Source organism: Cervus canadensis, chromosome 2 (assembly GCF_019320065.1).
Source record: "Cervus canadensis isolate Bull #8, Minnesota chromosome 2, ASM1932006v1, whole genome shotgun sequence".
NCBI lineage: Eukaryota > Metazoa > Chordata > Mammalia > Artiodactyla > Cervidae > Cervus > Cervus canadensis.
The window spans coordinates 63195575-63214097 of record NC_057387.1 but is presented as its reverse complement, the minus strand read 5'-3'; the positions used below and the strand labels follow the sequence as shown (position 1 = coordinate 63214097).

General features: G+C 37.4%; 1 protein-coding gene across 8 annotated transcripts in view; it reads left to right on the top strand.

Annotated features, from left to right (window-relative positions):
• Positions 1–18523, top strand: part of NEXN (nexilin F-actin binding protein) — a 52885-nt gene that overhangs the window by 29840 nt on the left and 4522 nt on the right. For all 8 annotated transcript variants that reach the window (XM_043460914.1, XM_043460910.1, XM_043460916.1 and 5 more), the window contains 4 exons: positions 73–249; positions 1938–2126; positions 8392–8589; positions 16897–17118. In XM_043460914.1, the coding sequence (XP_043316849.1) occupies positions 73–249; positions 1938–2126; positions 8392–8589; positions 16897–17118 (786 nt within the window). The remainder of the gene's footprint in view (positions 1–72; positions 250–1937; positions 2127–8391; positions 8590–16896; positions 17119–18523) is intronic.

The following is an 18523-nucleotide window of genomic DNA, read 5'->3' as shown; positions in this document are numbered from 1 at the left end:
AATAAAAAGTTAAGTTGATTCAAATCATATCCTTTTATGATTAACGGATAGGTTTTCCTTATGTTTTCTTAGGATGATGAACTAGAAAGTGAGGCAAAAAAAGAATCACTTTCTTCTGGAAAATTGAAACTGACTTTTGAAGAATTGGAAAGACAAAGACAAGAAAACCGAAGGAAGCAAGCTGAGGAGGAAGCAAGAAAACGTTTAGAAGAAGAGAGGCGTGCTTTTGAAGAAGCAAGGCGGCAAATGGTAAAACAAATTGATGTATATGTTACATTTATATATGTGGATTATAATACATAATTATATTGTGATATATAATATTCATATATTACAATATTATATAAATTATATGTATAATATTATATAAATGTTATCTGTAAAGCTTTCAATATTAAGGGAGGTAGCTGGATTTGGAAAAGTTCATTGCTATAAATTTAAGGAGATTTTCTATGTAGAAGGGTCTGATTTTGAAACTGTATACATATTCCATATATAATATGCATCCATATTATGTTCTGGTTTTCATTTTTGGATATTTTATCTAATATTCTCCAAATTTTTATTTCTATAATTGTTATAAATATGCAAAATATTTATTCAACAGAATGATTATTCAACTCTCTCTCTGTTAGTTCAGTCTGCAGTGTGTTTAGCAGCCTGGTGCAGCACACTTTCAAGTCTAATCATAAGTATACACTTAGTGTCAATGTGTGCATACACACACACACACAGATATATACTGAACATACATGTGTGTGTAAATGTATACAATGTAAGTGGTTAAGAACATGGACTTTGGAGCCAGACTGTCTGGATTCATATATCTAACATTTATTAAATGTGTATCCATAGACAAGTTATTTAACCTCTCTATATCTTTCCTCATTTGTAAAATGGTAAAAATAGTTTGGCCTACTTCTTAAATCATTAAATGAGTTAACACAGAAAGCAGTTAGCATCTAGCATATAAGAAGTGCCTTGTTTTTTATTCATTTTTATTTTGTAATTTTTATTTTTTTGACCATGCAGTGGAGCTTGCAGGATCTTAGTTCCTTCACCAGGGATTGAACCTGTGCACCCTGCAATGGAAGTGCAGAATCTTAACCACTGGACCACCAGGGAACTCCCAATAAGTGCTTTAAAATCATTAACTGCTATCACAGTAACAGATTTACCAACCAAAAATAAAACTGAAATAAGAAAACACTGATCCCAAATCTCATTGCAAGAACCGAAGAATGAAACATATATAATCTTTTAAGCTTTCAGACTTCCTTGATCAACTTTAAATAATGATGTTCTAAGGACTGTACCTCCAAAATTAAAATTTTCTAGATATTTTGTTTGAAAATCTTGTTACTTTTGGGCAGTTATAGTTGGATATCTACACATTTTAGATATCACTGGTGGTCAATTTAGTGAAAAGACATAGTAATATCATTAATTAATTAAATCATAAATTTCAATGAGTAATTAAATTCATATTATATTAATTATAAAATCATTAAATTTGAATTGTATATAAAATAGCTCCAGATATTTTACCCATTTAATTACCATAGTTCATAGTAAAAAAAAAAATCCATGACAATTACAGAATGACTTTATTTTATTATCAAAGAGACTGTGTGTGTAAACTTGAACCTCAATTAAAGTACATACACACACTTTTAAATAACCTGTAATTTTTCCAGCTTAGATTTTTTGGAATCATATTAGATTCATATTTTTAAATATTAGATTCTAGAATTAGAATATTAATTAATATTAATTAGAATATTAGATGAAATATTAGATTCATACTTTTTGAATCATATAAAGGAAGGAGATTCTGGTCCCCTATGTGAGGTGACTGAGTCTGTGCCTTTTGATTGATAATTTGTTCCTGTCTTTGATGAATCTCATTTCTTAATAATGAGTTGTTTGTTGGTTAGGTAAATGAAGAGGAGGAAAACCAAGACACAGAAAACATTTTTAAAGGGTACCGCCCTGGTAAACTCAAGCTCAGTTTTGAAGAAATAGAAAGACAAAGGAGAGAAGATGAAAAAAGGAAAGCAGAAGAAGATGCCAGAAGAAGAATAGAGGAAGAAAAGAAGGCATTTGCTGAAGCAAGGAGAAGCATGGTAAGACAGAATGTGACTGCAGGCGGCCACTGGGATTCATCTTTTTAGAGTATGTTAGGAGAAAGCATTCAACTGAGGGGAATACCCTATTATTTCTGGAAGTTGTGCCAAAAGTAGGGATGGCATATATGTTTTTAAAAGTCTCCTATGGCATAATACCATCAGTTAAAGATGTTTGCTTCAGTACCATGTTGAAAAGGTTCTGATTAAATTGCTCTGCCTAGCATATATTATCTTCCTTCTCTGAGAAGGTGTGTTTTCCAGAACTAAGTATCTAAGCTAGGAGGGAGGGGGCTTCCTACCCCCACCTTCCCTTCAATTTTCTCCATTCTTTTCTCGAACCTAGCCGCATTTCCTCCTTCCCTTCCTTACTCCTTCTTTCCTTCCCTCCTTTCTTTCCAAGTTCCATCCCATCAGGATACATTACATGACCAAAGCCATTTAGTCACAATTATTTAACTCTCCAAAATGCTTATCACCACTCTGGATATTGCTACCCAACTTAACTCTGCTACAAACTTATACTTCTTATACCATTTTAATATTTGTAAATATATAATTATTTGACAAACTCTATTTTTAAGTACATTGACATGTGAATGCTGCACAATCTTCTTGAAACATTTTCATTTGCTTCAGTCATATAATGACCTGGTTTTTTTCCTATGTCTGGGTGAGCTTCAGACACATATTCCAAGTGTTTTTTGGCCTCATTATCTACACAGATGCTTAAATCAGACCTGAGAACCTTAAGCACTTCCACCTCTCATTTGTGCCTCATATCCAATCATTCACTAAGTCTCATTTCCTATAAGTCTCATTTCCTATATATCACTCTAAAAATTCCCCCATTTCCCACTGTTGTTCAGTTGCTAAGTTATGTCTGACTCTTTGTGACTCTATGGACTGTAGCACACCAGCCTTCCGTTTCCTTCCCCATCTCCCGGAGCTTGCTTAGATTCATGTCCATTGAGTCAGTGATGCTATCTAACCATCTCATCCTCTGCTGCCCTCTTTTCCTCCTTTTGCCTTCAATCTTTCCCAGCACTTTCTACTTCTACTACTATAATGCCGGTCACTGTTACCCCTTGCCTCAGGCCAACTCCTAATTAATTTGCTTTCTTGCCTATAATCTATTCTTTCCTATAAAGCCAGGAAAGAAAGAAAGAAAGAAAGTGAAGTCGCTCAGTTGTGTCTGACTCATTGCAACCCCTGGACTGTAGCCTGCCAGGATCCTCTGTCCATGGGATTTTCCAGGCAAGAATATTGGAGTGGGTTGCCATTTCCTTCTCCAGGAGATCTTCCTGACCCAGGGATTGAACCCAGGTCTCCCACACTGCAGGCAGATTCTTTACTGTCTGAGCCACCAGGGAAGCCCATAAAGCCAGGAGAGTTCTCCTGATGAAACTGTGGATGGAAGTACATGACATTGTACAGGAGACAGGGATCAAGACCATCTCCAAGAAAAAGAAATGCAAAAAAGCAAAATGGCTGTCTGAGGAGGCCTTACAAATAGCTGTGAAAAGAAGAAAAGCAAAAAGCAAAGGAGAAAAGGAAAGATTTACTCATTTGAATGCAGAGTTCCAAAGAATAGGGAGGAGCGATAAGAAAGCCTTCCTCAGTGATCAGTGCAAAGAAGTAGAGGAAAACAATAGAACAGGAAAGACTAGAGATCTCTTCAAGGAAATTAGAGATACCAAGGGAACATTTCATGCAAAGATGGGCTCGCTAAAGGACAGAAATGGTATTGACCTAACAGAAGCAGAAGATATTAAGAAGCAGTGGCAAGAATACACAGAACTGTACAAAAAAGATCTTCACAACCCAGATAATCATGATGGGGTGATCGCTCACCTAGAGCTAGACATCCTGGAATGTGAAGTCAAGTGGGCCTTCGGAAGCATCACTACAAACAAAGCTAGTGGATGTGATGGAATTCCAGTTGAGCTATTTCAAAGCCTAAAAGATGATGCTGCATAAGTGCTGCACTTAATATGCCAGCAAATTTCTAAAACTCAGCAGTGGCCACAAGACTGGAAAAGGTCAGTTTTCATTCCAATCCCAAAGAAAGGCAATGCCAAAGAATGCTCAACTACTGCACAATTGTATTCATCTTACACGCTAGCAGAGTAATGCTCAAAATTCTCCAAGCCAGGCTTCAATAGTATGTGAACTGTGAACTTCCAGATGTCAAGCTGGATTTAGAAAAGGCAGAGGAACCAGAGATCAAATTGCCAACATCTGTTGGATCATCAAAAAAGCAAGAGAGTTCCACAAAAACATCTATTTCTGCCTTATTGATTATGCCAAAGCCTTTGACTGTGTGGATCACAATAAACTGTGGAAAATTCTGAAAGAGATGGGAATACCAGACCACTTAACTTGCCTCTTGAGAAACCTGTATGCAGGTCAGGAAGCAACAGTTAGAACAGTTAGGACATGGAACAACAGACTGGTTCCAGATAGGAAAAGGAGTACGTCAAGGCTGCATATTGTCACCCTGCTTATTTAACTTCTATGCAGAGTACATCATGAGAAATGCTGGGTTGGAGGAAGCACAAGTTGGAATCAAGACTGCCGGGAGAAATATCACTAACCTCAGATATGCAGATGACACCACCCTTATGGCAGGAAGTGAAGAAAAACTAAAGAGCCTTTTGATGAAAGTGAAAGAGGAGAGTGAAAAAGTTGACTTAAAGCTCAACATTCAAAAAAATAAGATCATGGCATCTGGTCCCATCACTTCATGGCAGATAGATGGGGAAACAGTGGAAACAGTGTCAGACTTTAGTTTTTTGAGTTCCAAAATCACTGCAGATGGTGACTGCAGCCATGAAATTAAAAGATGTTTACTCCTTGGAAGGAAAGTTATGACCAACCTAGACAGCATATTAAAAAGCAGAGACATTACTTTGTCAGCTCTGGTTTTTCCATTAGTCATGTATGGATGTGAGAGTTGGACTATAAAGAAAGCTGAGCACCGAAGAATTGATGCTTTTGAACTGTGGTGTTGGAGAAGACTCTTGAGAGTCCCTTGGACTGCAAGGAGATCCAACCAGTCCATCCTAAAGGAGATCAGTTCTGGGTGTTCATTGGAAGGACTGATGTTGAAGCTGAAACTCCAATACTTTGGCCACCTGATGCAAAAAGCTGACTCATTTGAAAAGACCCTGATGCTGCGAAAGATTGAAGGCAGGAGAAGAAAGGGACGACAGAGGATGAGACGGTTGGATGGCATCACCAACATGATGGACATGAGTTTGTGTAAACTCTGGGAGTTGGTGATGGAAAGGAGGCTTGGCGTGCTGTAGTCTATGGGGTCGAAAAGCGTCGGACACCACTGAGCAACTGAACTGTTCTTTAAAAAAAGAAGTTAATTTGATTTTGTTACTACTTTGCTTAAAAATTTTCTATTTCCATTAAAGCAAAAATCCAAACACTACAATTTTTAAAAAAATTTTCTTTACAATCTTGCCCTAGTATTTTCTCATTTCATTTTTTGATTCTTTGTTAATCTGCTGTGTTTGTTCCAGACATACTAAATTTCTTTCCATTTCTTCAAAATGCTATGCTCTGATCTCTGGAACTTCATAAATACTGTATGAAACACATTACCCCTCTCCTTTCCTTTTTCTGCTCTCTCCTATTAATATATTCCATTTCCTCTGGAAGCCTTTCCTGATAGTACAAGTCCCAGAAAGGGTTCCTTTCATATACTCTTAAAGCATTTTGTGTTCCCCCAGTGTAGCAGTACTGCTATATTCTTGTTGCTTATGACTGTCTTCCTCCCTCAGTGAGGCTGAGACCACATTGAGCACATGGCACAATGCATTCTAGTGTAACAAACTTCCTAAAATGCTTGTGGAATAAGTGATATTAAAACTGTCTTATGTCTATTATTAGGTAATCCTTGATTCACAAATGGTTTCTACACAGAAACCCTACAAACATTGTGAAAGCACCCCTACAAAATTGTGAAAGCACTTAATTTTTAGAGAACAAGCTGGTTCAGAAGCGCTAGATGAGAAGTAGCTGTGAAGATTAAGAAATCCAGTCCTGGGGCAGATTTTTAGGCCAAATCTGTCTTTTATCATGACGTACTAGTGAGAAAAGTGCAGGGAAGGGAAATGTCATTACACCAAAACTCTAGTTTCCTAGACATTTCTATATTAGGAACAAGAAACTTTTTCCTTCGTTTATGCGGTTTTCTTATCTAGGACCAAGTATTGTCATTTCATTGTTGTTCAGTTGCCCAGTCTTGTCCGACTCTGCAACCCCATGGACTGCAGCATGCCAGGTCTCCCTGTCCCTCACCATCTACAGGAGTTTGCCCAAGTTCATGTTCATTGCATCAGTGATGCCCTCCAGCCATCTCATCCTCTGACGCCCTCTTCTCCTTCTGCCCTCAATCTTTTCCAGCATCAGGGACTTTTCCAATGAGTTATCTGTTCGGATCAGATGACAAAAATACTGGAGCTTCAGCTTCAGCATCAGTCCATATTATAGCTCAAGTAGCTCATATATTATTAAAAAATTTGGGGGGGTAATATGTGGATTGTAAAACTATGTAAATGTTGTTTCTGAGTTGAACTGGTTTTGTGGTAAAGCCTGTCATTTATAAAACTTGGAACAAATAAATAATTACCATTTGTTTTTTCTTATTCAAATGTCTAGTTCAACCACAGGGACATCATTTAAATGAGAGGTTTATGTATGTACTTTCAGGGAATAGAATTAGGTAATTGCTTGTTATGCAAAATGTATTACAAGTCAATGACTTAAAAGCAGAGTTTTTATTTGCAGTTTAGAGACTGCCTGTATACAATGATATTGTAATAATAAAACTGCTCTTTGGGAGCTTACCTTGGTATCAGGCACACTGCAGAGTGTTTCCAAACTTTATGTGATTCATGACAATTCAATGAAAGTTGTCACAGATAAGGAAATTCAGATCTAAAGAGGCTATGTAACTTGTCCATGGTTGCAACTAAATTGCAACTAAGTGGCAGTTAGACATGTAATTTATAAAATTACGAAAAGGTAGTCTAAATAGTTATTTATAATTTTATTAGACTTCTCAAGTTTTGAATCTCACCTTTTCCATGTAGTATTTTTTTTTTGATGCTTTTTTTTTTCATTTATTTTTATTAGTTGTCCATATAGTATTTGTATCAACTTTGGACAAGTTACTTTTTATTGCCTTAGTTTCTTCATCTATTAAATGGTGATATTAATAATACCTACTTCATATGGTTATAGAAAAATAAGTCAATACATGTAAAGTGCTTAGAATTATACCTGGCAGTTGTAAGTATTAACTATTATTTATTTTTAATTAGCCTGACAGGAAATAAATCAGTATAATAAAATCACAGCATTAAGTGATTATTGCCTGATTATGAAGGGATCATAATGATAACTTGTTCAGTTAAAACCATGATTTAACTGAAATGCTCTATTTTAATTACCAGAATTGAGGCTCATTTTACTTTTTAAAAATTTTATTTATTCGACTGTGCCAAGAGCTAGTTAGGGCACATGAGATCTTTGATCTTTGTTGTAGCATGTGTGAGTTTAGTTATGGCATGTGGGATCTAGTGCCCTGACCACGAATCAAACCTAGGTAGGCCCCCCACATTGGGAGCATGGAGTCCCAGCCACTGGACCACCAGGGAAGTCCTGAGGTTCATTTTAATCCAATTAAAAAGTTTTCCCAATATTAGAACATCTTTTTAATTTTTTTAATGAAAGTTTTTGTTGTTGCTAGAGCTTCTTAATGCCTAATTCAAATTGTGTGCCCCGTCTCTCAGTTGTGTCCGACTCTTTGTGATGCTGTGGACTGTAGCCGGCCAGGCTCCTCTGTCCATGGGAGTCTCCAGACAAGAATACTGGAGTGAGTTGCCATTTCCTCCTCCAGGGGTCTTCCCCACCCAGGGGATTGAACCCTCATCTCTTGCATCTCTTGCATTGGCAGGTGGATTCTTTTACCACTGTGCCACTGGGAAGCCCCTAACTCAAATTACTCATAGTAAAAGTCAAAGTATTTATTTGTGTTCATTGGAATGGAGACTAGATGGTCACCATTTTCTGTGTTACTACAAAATACTTTAGTCTTATGTTTTCTAATAATTATTACTTGTTTGCTTTATATTTTTAAAGAGAATTTTTGTTTTTTAGTTCAATGTGAAATCTTTCTACTCAAGAGATATTCCCTTTTTAGTATGTATAATTCTGGCAAGAGTGATAAAATAATTATTTTAAATAGGTAGTAGATGATGACACCCCAGAGATGTATAAAACAATCTCTCAAGAATCTCTTATACCGGGAAAACTGGAAATTAATTTTGAAGAATTATTAAAACAAAAAATGGAAGAAGAAAGACGACGAACAGAGGAGGAGCGGAAACATAAACTAGAGATGGAAAAACAGGAATTTGAACAACTGAGACAAGAAATGGGAGAGGTAAGATTTTAAGAAATATCCATTTATATCCCACAAATATCTATTAATCTAAGTATTTCCCATACATTACCTTACAGTAACTTTCTAAGTATTATTATTCACATAAAGGACATTCCTATGAGGCACTTGGTACAAGTTTTAGCATAGTTGAGTTGAGTGTACCTTTCCAGCCTGCTATAACTCTACTCCTGCTTGCTAGTTTGAAAAATATACAATTCCATGTGACTGAGATATTACATTAGTACCTAAGTAAATATTTCTTCCTATATACCTTACAGTTGTGTGTGATTACACCATGATTGAGAACTGTTGTTCTAGAGTGCTTAGTATACCCATTTATACTTATTTTCCTTGAAACAGAATTAAACTGATCATCAAAATAAAAACCTACAAGAGTACCATGGATGCTAATAGGAACATCAGTTTGGCAAGTGTTTGAATCATTTTACAGGCATACTGCATTTCATTGTGCTTCACTTGATTGCACTTCACAGATACTGCGTTTTTTAACAAATTAAGTCTGTGGCAACGCTGCATGGAGCAAGTCAATGGACCCATTTTTCCAACATTTGCTCACTTTGTGTCTCTGTAAAACATTTTGGTACTTCTTGGAATATTTCAGACTTTTTCATTATTATTATATATGTTATAGTGGTGTGTGATCAGTGACCTTTGTTGTTACTATTGTAATTGTTTTGGGCCACCACAAACTGCACCCATAGCAGATGATGAACTTAATCTATATATGTATTCTGTTCTGACTGTGTCACTTACTGGCTTCCCCTCTCCTTGGGCCTATTTCATTATACAAAAGTACTGAAATTTGGACAATTAATGGCCTCTAAGTGTTCAAGTGAGAGTCTCATGACTTTCACTTTATGCTTGGTTGAGAAGCGATTTGTCTCATTTTAAAAGCTAGAAATGATTAAGCTTAGTGAGGAATGCACATTGAAAGCTGAGATAGGCTGAAATCTAGACCTCTTGTGCCAAATGGTTAACCAAGATGTGAATGCAAAGGAAAAATTCTTACAGGAAATTAAAAGTGCTACTCCACTGAACAAATGAATGATAGCAAAGTAGAACAGCCTTACTGTCATGGAGAAAGTTTTAGTGGTCTGGATAGAAGGCCAAATGAACCACAACATTCCCTTAAGCCAAAGCCTAATCCAGGGCAAAGCCCTAACTCTCTTCAATTCTATGAAGAGTGACAGATGAAGAAACTGCAGAAGAAAAGTCTGAAGCTAGTAGAGGTTGGTTCTTGAAGTTTAAGGAAAGAAACCATCTCCATAACATAACAAGTGCAAGGTGAATCAGCAAATGCTATTGTAGACGCTGCAGCAAATTATCCAGAAGATCAAAGATAATTAATGAAGGTGGCTACACTAAAAAATAGATTTTCAATATAGGCAAACAGGCTTATATTGGAAGAAGATGCCATCTAGGACTTCCTTAGCTAAAGAGGAGAAGTCATTGCCTGGCTTTGAAGCTTCAAAGGACAGGCTGACTCTCTTGTTAGGGGCTAAAATAGCTGGTGACTAAGTTGAAACCACTACTCATTTACCATTCTGAAAATCCTAGGACCCTTAAGAATTATGCTAAATCTACTTTTCCTATGCTCTATAAATGGAACAATGAAGCCTAGATGACAGCACACCTGTTGACAACACTGTTTACTGAATATTAAGCCCGTTGTTAAGACCTGCTGCTCAGAAAAAAAGATTCTTTTCAAAATATATTGCTCATTGACAGTGCACCTGGTCACCCAAGAGCTCTGATGGAGATGTGTGATGATATTAATGTTGTTTTCATGCCTACTGGCAAAGCATCCATTCTGCAGCCCATAGGTCAAGAAGTAGTTTCTACTTTCAAGTCTTATTATTGAAGAAATAAATTTTGTACGGCTTTAGCTGCCATGAAGATCTTTTTTTTTTTTTTTGTATAGTTCTTCTATGTATTCTTGCCACCTCTTCTTAATATCTTCTGCTTCTGTGAGGTCCATACCATTTCTGTCCTTTATTGTGCTCATCTTTGCATGAAATGTTCCCTTGGTAGCTCTAATTTTCTTGAAGAGCTCTCCAGTCTTTCTCATTCTACTGTTTTCCTCTATTTCTTTGCATTGATCACTGAGGAAGGCTTTCTTACCTCTCCTTGCTATTCTTTGGAACTCTGCATTCAGATGGGTATATCTTTCCTTTTCTCCTTTGCCTTTTGCTTCTCTTCTTTTCTCAGTAAGGCCTTGTCAGACAATGAATTTGCCTTTCTGCATTTCTCTTTCTTGGGAATGGTCTTGATCCCTTCCTCCTGTAGTGTCACAAACCTCCATCCATAGCTCTTCAGTTACTCTATCAGATCTAATCCCTTGAATCTATTTGTTACTTCCACTGTATAATCGTAAGGGATTTGATTTAGGTCATACCTGAATGGTCTAGTGGTTTTCCTTACTTTCTTCAGTTTAAGTCTGCATCTGGCAATAAGGAGTCATGATCCGAGCCACAGTCAGATCCCAGTCTTGTTTTTGCTGACTGTATAGAGCTTCTCCATCTTTGGCTGCAAAGAACATAATCAATCTGATTTCAGTATTGACCATCTGGTGATGTCCATGTATAGAGTCTTCTCTTGTGTTGTTGGAAGAGGGTGTTTGCTATGACCAGTGCATTCTCTTGGCAAAACTCTGTTAGCCTTTGACCTACTTCATTTTGTACAAAAAAAATCATGACCCAGAAAATCACAATGGGGTGATCGCTCACCTAGAGCTAGACATCCTGGAATGTGAAGTCAAGTGGGCCTTAGGAAGCATCACTACGAACAAAGCTAGTGGAGGTGATGGAATTCCCATTGAGCTATTTCAAATCCTGAAAGATGGTGCTGTGAAAGTGCTACATTCAACATGCCAGCAAATCTGGAAAACTCAGCAGTGGCCACAGGACTGGAAAAGGTCAGTTTTCATTCCAATCCCAAAGAATGTTCAAACTACCACACAATTGAATTCATCTCACATGCTAGCAAAATAATGCTCAAAATTCTCCAAGCCAGGTTTCAACAGTACGTGAACCGTGAACTTCCAGGTGTTCAAGCTGGATTTAGAAAAGGCAGAGGAACCAGAGATCAAATTGCCAACATTCGCTGGATCATCAAAAAAGCAAGATAGTTCCAGAAAAACATCTACTTCTGCTTTATTGACTATGCCAAAGCCTTTGACTGTGTGGATCACAACAAACTGTGGAAAATTCTTTAAGAGATGGGAATACCAGACCACTTGACCTGTCTTCTGAGAAATCTGTATGCAGGTCAAGAAGCAACAGTTAGAACTGGACATGGAACAACAGACTGGTTCCAAATCAGGAAAGGAGTAAGTCAAGGCTGTATATTGTCACCCTGCTTATTTAACTTATATGCAGAGTACCTCATGAGAAATGCTGGGCTGGATGAAGCACAAGCTGGAATCAAGTTTGCCAGGAGAAATATCACTAACCTCAGATATGCAGATGACACCACCCTTATGGCAGGAAGTGAAGAAGAACTAAAGAGCCTCTTGATGGAAGTGAAAGAAGAGAGTGAAAAAGTTGGCTTAAAGCTCAACATTCAGTAAACAAAGATCATGGCATTCGGTCCCATCACTTCATGGCAAATAGGGAAACAGTGGCAGACTTTATTTTTTTGGGCTCCAAAATCACTTCAGATGGTGACTGCAGCCATGAATTTAAAAGGCTCCTGCTCCTTGGAAGAAAAGCTATGACCAACCTATACAGCATATTAAAAAGCAGAGACATTACTTTACCAACAAAGGTCCATTTAGTCAAAGCTATAAAGAAAGCTGAGTGCCAAAGAATTGATGCTTTTGAACTATGGTGTTGGAGAAGCCTCTTGAGAGTCCCTTGGACTGCAAGGAGATCCATCAAGTCAATCCTAAAGGAAATCAGTCCTGAATATTCATGGAAGGACTGATGCTGAAGCTGAAACTCCAGTACTTTGGCCACCTGATGTGAAGAACTGACTCATTGGAAAAGACCCTGATGCTGGGAAAGACTGAAGGCGGGAGGAAAGGGGACAACATAGGATGAGATGGTTGGATGGCATCACCGACGTTATGAACGAGTTGGAGTAGTTTCCGGGAGTTGGTGACGGACAGGGAAGCCTGGCGTGCTACAGTCCATGGGGTTCCAAAGAGTCGGATACGACTGAGCTGAACTGAACTGAGCTGATGGTGATTTCTCCAATGAATATGGACAAAGCCAACTGAAAATCTTCTGAAAAGGATTCAACACTCCAGGTGCCATTACGAATATTCATGATTCATGGAAAGAAAGAAGTCAAAATTCAGAAGAGTTGATTTCAACTCTTTCAACTGATGATTTCAACTGATTTGATTTCAACTGATTTCAACGTAGAAAACGTTGATTTCAACTCCATGGATGACTTTGAGGGGTTCAATATCAGTGAAGGAAGTGACTGTAGATGTGAAACAGCAAGGGAATATGAATTAGAAGTGGTCTCTGAGGATAGCAATAAATTGCTGAAATCTCATGATAAAACGTTAATGAATGAAGAGTTGCTTCGTATGGGTGAGCAAATCAAGTGGTTTCTTGAGATGGAAGCTACTCCTGGTGAAAGTGCTGTGAAAATTGTTAAAATGACAACAAAGGGTTTAGAATATTGAATAAACTTAGTTGATAAAAGTGCTAGCAGTTTTTAGATTGACTCCAATTTTGAAAAAAAATCTACTGTGGGCAAAATGGTATCAAAGAGCATTGCAAGCTACAGAGACATAATTCACAAAAGAAAGAGTCAACTGTTGCAGCGCACTTCATTGTTGTCTTATTTTAAGAAATTGCCGTAATGTTCTTTATCTTTCTGGCTTACTTCACTCTGTATAATGGGCTCCAGTTTCATCCATCTCATTAGAACTGGTTCAAATGAATTCTCTTTAATGGCTGAGTAATACTCCATGGTGTATATGTACCACAGCTTCTTTATCCATTCATCTGCTGATGGGCATCTAGGTTGCTTCCATGTCCTGGCTATTATAAACAGTGCTGCGAATGACAACCCTATATGCAAAACAGAAAAAGAGACACAGAAGTACAGAACAGACTTTTGAACTCTGTGGGAGAAGGTGAGGGTGGGATGTTGCAAAAGAACAGCATGTATATTATCTATGGTGAAACAGGTCACCAGCCCAGGTGGGATGCATGAGACAAGTGCTCGGGCCTGGTGCACTGGGAAGACCCAGAGGAATCGGTGGAGAGGGAGGTGGGAGGGGGGATCGGGATGGGGAATACGTGTAAATCTATTGCTGATTCATGTCAATGTATGACAAAACCCACTGAAAAAATAAATAAATAAATTTTAAAAAAAATTAAAAAAAAAATAAATTTAGACTCTTCAGAACAAAAAAAAAAAAAAAAAATTGCCACAGCCACTGCAGCCTTCAGCAATTACCACCCTAATCCGTCAGCAGCAATCAACACTGAGGCAAGAATATCCAACAGCAAAAAGATTACGACTCACTGAAGGCTCAGATTAGCATTTTTAGCAATGTTTTAAAGTTCAGGTATGTACTTTGTTTTTTTAGACATAATGCTATTGTACACATAATAGACTATAGTATAGTGTATGCACTGGGAAACCAAAAAATTCATGTGACTCACTTTATTAAGATGTTTATTATGGTGGTCTAGAATTGAATTCACAATATTCTCAAGGTATGCCTGTACCATAGACTCTACAGGGCCAGCTTCATGAGCATGCACCTTGTGCCCACGTAGGACCCAGACTCAGAAGGGTCACACTTAGGATTTAGTGCTCTGAGGTTGTCTTTGAAACTTTACATGTTTATCTTTGAATCTCTGTGTTACAAGTAAAGTAGTTGGACAGTGGAGCTTGCACTAGAGTCTTGGAGCCTTGCCTCATCCACTCCTCATGATGTCTCTCTGCTTGTATCCATGGTGGGCTCTTGACACCTCTTCTCCTACCTCCTGATGCTGCAAAACCCTGTTTAACCTTCTTCCTACCTCTGGACACTCCATCTGGATGGCCAAGCAGTTAGTGGGGAGGGCTAGCATTCTACTGTCACCTTAGGCTTCTGGCTGGGCAACGGGCCACAGAAGCAACACAAGCAGCAGTCTAGGACGCATGCACAACCCCATTGCTTGGGGTGAGGTGAGCACCCCAACTCAAGTAGGGCTGGTAGTGTAATGGCGTGTTTAACAACTGACTCTGGGGGGACTCCTTGCCAGCTCCTGATCTAGGAACTGAGTGGGTTCCTTCACAGAGGTTGCAGCCTCTTAGAAGCTGACTCTGTCACGGGTTGGAGCAATGGACCTGTAGGGATATTTACTTCCTTGCCCAAATCGACCAAGAGACTACAAATGCTGTATATATAGTTAATAAGACAATATAATGAATATGCTACAGGAAAATACTGCAAGGTCTAGCCTTGGAATTTAAAAAAGAGTAATAGCATTTATCTTATAAAGGAAGCTGAAAATGAATTGTCTGTCTAGAAAAATGAAGTAAACTAGAATATATTTTAGTATACTATTGAGAAGTAATCTAATTAATATATGGCAGGTTAATTGTCAGACATTATGGTGCTACTCTGCTATGTCTGGGAGTTTTCAATCAAGTAGAAAGCCAATTTCAAGATTACTCGGATTGGAACTGATCAGCCAACCATTCATTTTGACCAGGACCTGGGAACCACTGTGATATTATACAATGTCATAATTGTTAATTTCTGCTATTTTAGGAGTTGCTCATTTTCACCCAGATAGACCAAAATGTGGAGGTAGTTTGAGAAATAAAACTTTTTTCCTTTTGTTGAATCAAAAGATTAAGCCTCACGTCAAAATCATCCACTGTAACTCTCCCTGCATACCATTTGCCCCTACCCAAACCCGGTCCCACCTTTTTACTTCTCTGCCTGGAACTCTAGGTCTTGCCCAGGAAAAGTGTACCAGGAATAACTGCAATATTCTACTACTCCATTAGGATTTAGTGTAAGAAGTATACAAATACTTTATATTTGTGAAATACACAATATTTTGTGAAAAGCAAAGGAAAAACTTGAATAAAAAGTATTCAAGATACAATGGTATAAAGAACTGGAGCCTGATTTTCACTGACTCCTTATCTTTCCTGGCAGAATATAGAGAATACAAGTGATATGTAGCAAAATGTAAGGATTTTTATCACACTGTGTCTGTAGAAATGCTTAATTCAGAGTATTGAGTGATATTTGACTATCATCAAATCAAAGGCAGGAGTAATTTTTAGAGATACTGTGGCTCTATATAGAGATGAAAAAATCATGTCCAGTGGACTGAGAGACCAGGCAAAAGGCCACACAGTATCAGAGTCAGAATTATAACTTCTCTTAGCCCAGTGTTTCTTAAAATTTTACCTCCCCTTAAAAGATTCCTCTACAATTCCTCATAAAAGCTAATCTTCACATGCATATTTTAGTTTTAGCAGATTATAATGGAATATTAATAAGCTTTTCAGCCATAGTCTCTAGTTAAGTAGTATTTTAAATGAAGTTAAGATGTTATCTGAAGTCTTACATTTGTAGCACTTTTTTTTTTATTAGTTGGAGGCTAATTACAATATTGTAATGTTTTTTGCCATACATTGACATGAATCAGCCATGGATTTACATGTATTCCCCATCCCGATCCCCCCTCCTACATCCCTCCCCACCCCATCCCTCTGGGTCTTCCCAGTGCACCAGCCCCGAGCACTTGTCTCATGCATCCAACCTGGGCTGGTGATCTGTTTCACCCTTGATAATATACGTGTTTCGATGCTGTTCTCTCAAAACATCCCACCCTCGCCTTCTCCCAGAGTTCAGAAGTCTGTTCTGTACATCTGTGTCTCTTTTTCTGTTTTGCATATAGGGTTATCGTTACCATCTTTCTAAATTTCATATATATCTTAGTATACTGCACTGGTCTTTTATCTTTCTGGCTTACTTCACTCTGTATAATGGGCTCCAGTTTCATCCATCTCATTAGAACTGATTCAAATGAATTCTTTTTAATGGCTGAGTAATATTCCATGGTGTATATGTACCACAGCTTCCTTACCCATTTGTCTGCTGATGGGAATCTAGGTTGCTTCCATGTCCTGGCTATTATAAAACAGTGTAGCACTACTTTTAATTAGTAAATTTAGGCATAGTTTTTAGTGGAAAAGTTATTTATAACATTTAGTTTTGATTTCAAGTAAGAAATAGTAAACTTTCTGGATAACTTATGTACAAACTAATTTTATGGTATTTAATATGTAAAAATCTTAATTTTTTTGAAGGAAGAGGAAGAAAATGAAACCTTTGAACTGAGCAGGGAATATGAAGAGTTAATCAAATTGAAAAGGAGTGGTTCTATTCAAGCTAAAAATTTAAAAAGCAAGTTTGAAAAAATTGGACAACTGTCTGAAAAAGAAATACAGAAAAAGATAGAAGAAGAACGAGCAAGAAGAAGAGCGATTGATCTTGAAATTAAAGAGAGAGAAGCAGAAAACTTTCATGAGGTATATAGTTTTATATTTAAGTTATAATACAATAATGATGATGAATTTAACAGAAGTAACAATGATTTTGAAATTAAGTGTTTCTACTTACAATTAACCATCAGAGGATATAATAATCTGGGAACTAATGAAGAGCAAAATCACATTAAGATCTTGAGACTTTGAAAGATTTCGCTATTCTAGTATTGTTCCAAAATGACTTTGGAACAGAGAGAATGAGAGCCTATGGTGAACATCAAATGTTTCACTCTAGCAAAAATAGCTCCAAAGTAAATATTTATTGGCACAAGTTTTTACTTTGAATCAGTAGGAACCAGTGTATATTTGAGTTAAACTCCAGGGATTATTCATACCTACTTTCTTACTTAAAGATGAGGCCAACAAAGCCTATGTGATCTGCTCAAAGTCATGCTAAATCATTCAGAACAGAGCCTAAATAAAAATTCAGGTGATGTGAATTTGAAGTACCTCCATATGTAAAATAAGGAGATAGAGATACTCACGAGATGACTATAATGTCCCTTCCAGTTTAAGGACTAGTTCCATGATATGAATATTGGTTTAAATAAGATTTGGAAAGCTTATTGTCAGAATTGCCATTTTTGTTGTATCTAACACATACTCTTCTAAAAACTCATTCTCACCAAATATTCAACTGTAATACGGTGTGAGAATTTGGGAGGGCATTCAGAGGAGATAGTTGAATAAAAACGATGAAACTATGGGCAAACTCCAGAACTATAAGCAATTCATTGAGACAGGGAGAATGCAAGCACAGCACAAGGTAATGAAGACACAAGCAAGATGACCGATCTTTGATGCTGTGTTAAGCAACTTTATTGGGGTGCACCCAGAAGGGACTTTTAAAACATGGAATGATATTATCAAATAGGCATCTTCATTGCATAATCATGTTGAAGCTAAAGATGGGTTTTGGATTCATGCATTAAAAAATTATTTGAAAGCCTAAGTTCCAGGGACTGTTTTGGACACTGGGGCTACACTGGCAAATAAACCTCCATGAGTCCTGGCTCATATGGTGTTTAGAATCATCTAACAGGTGTAGGGATGTAAAATGACGACTGGGAAGTAAAGTCACATGGTGAAGTGGAAAATAGTTTCAAACAATTATAGGTGATAGGATAAAAAGTTGAAAAACTAGGCGTTGTTAGCTGAAGGGCCTTTTTAACCTTGCAGGCACTATGATTTTGGAACAATGTTAGTAATCAAAGTTTTAGGACAGAGTATAAAAAGCTAGCTTTAAGAATCCTGGGGTCGTGGAGGATGAACTGGGACAAGGTAATGAAGTTGGGGGCAAGGGAGAAAAATTGAGTTACAGGCAGGTGGTTGCTTTCGAAAAGGCTAACATTTCTTCAAGATTACTAGGCAAACTATATGATGTTAC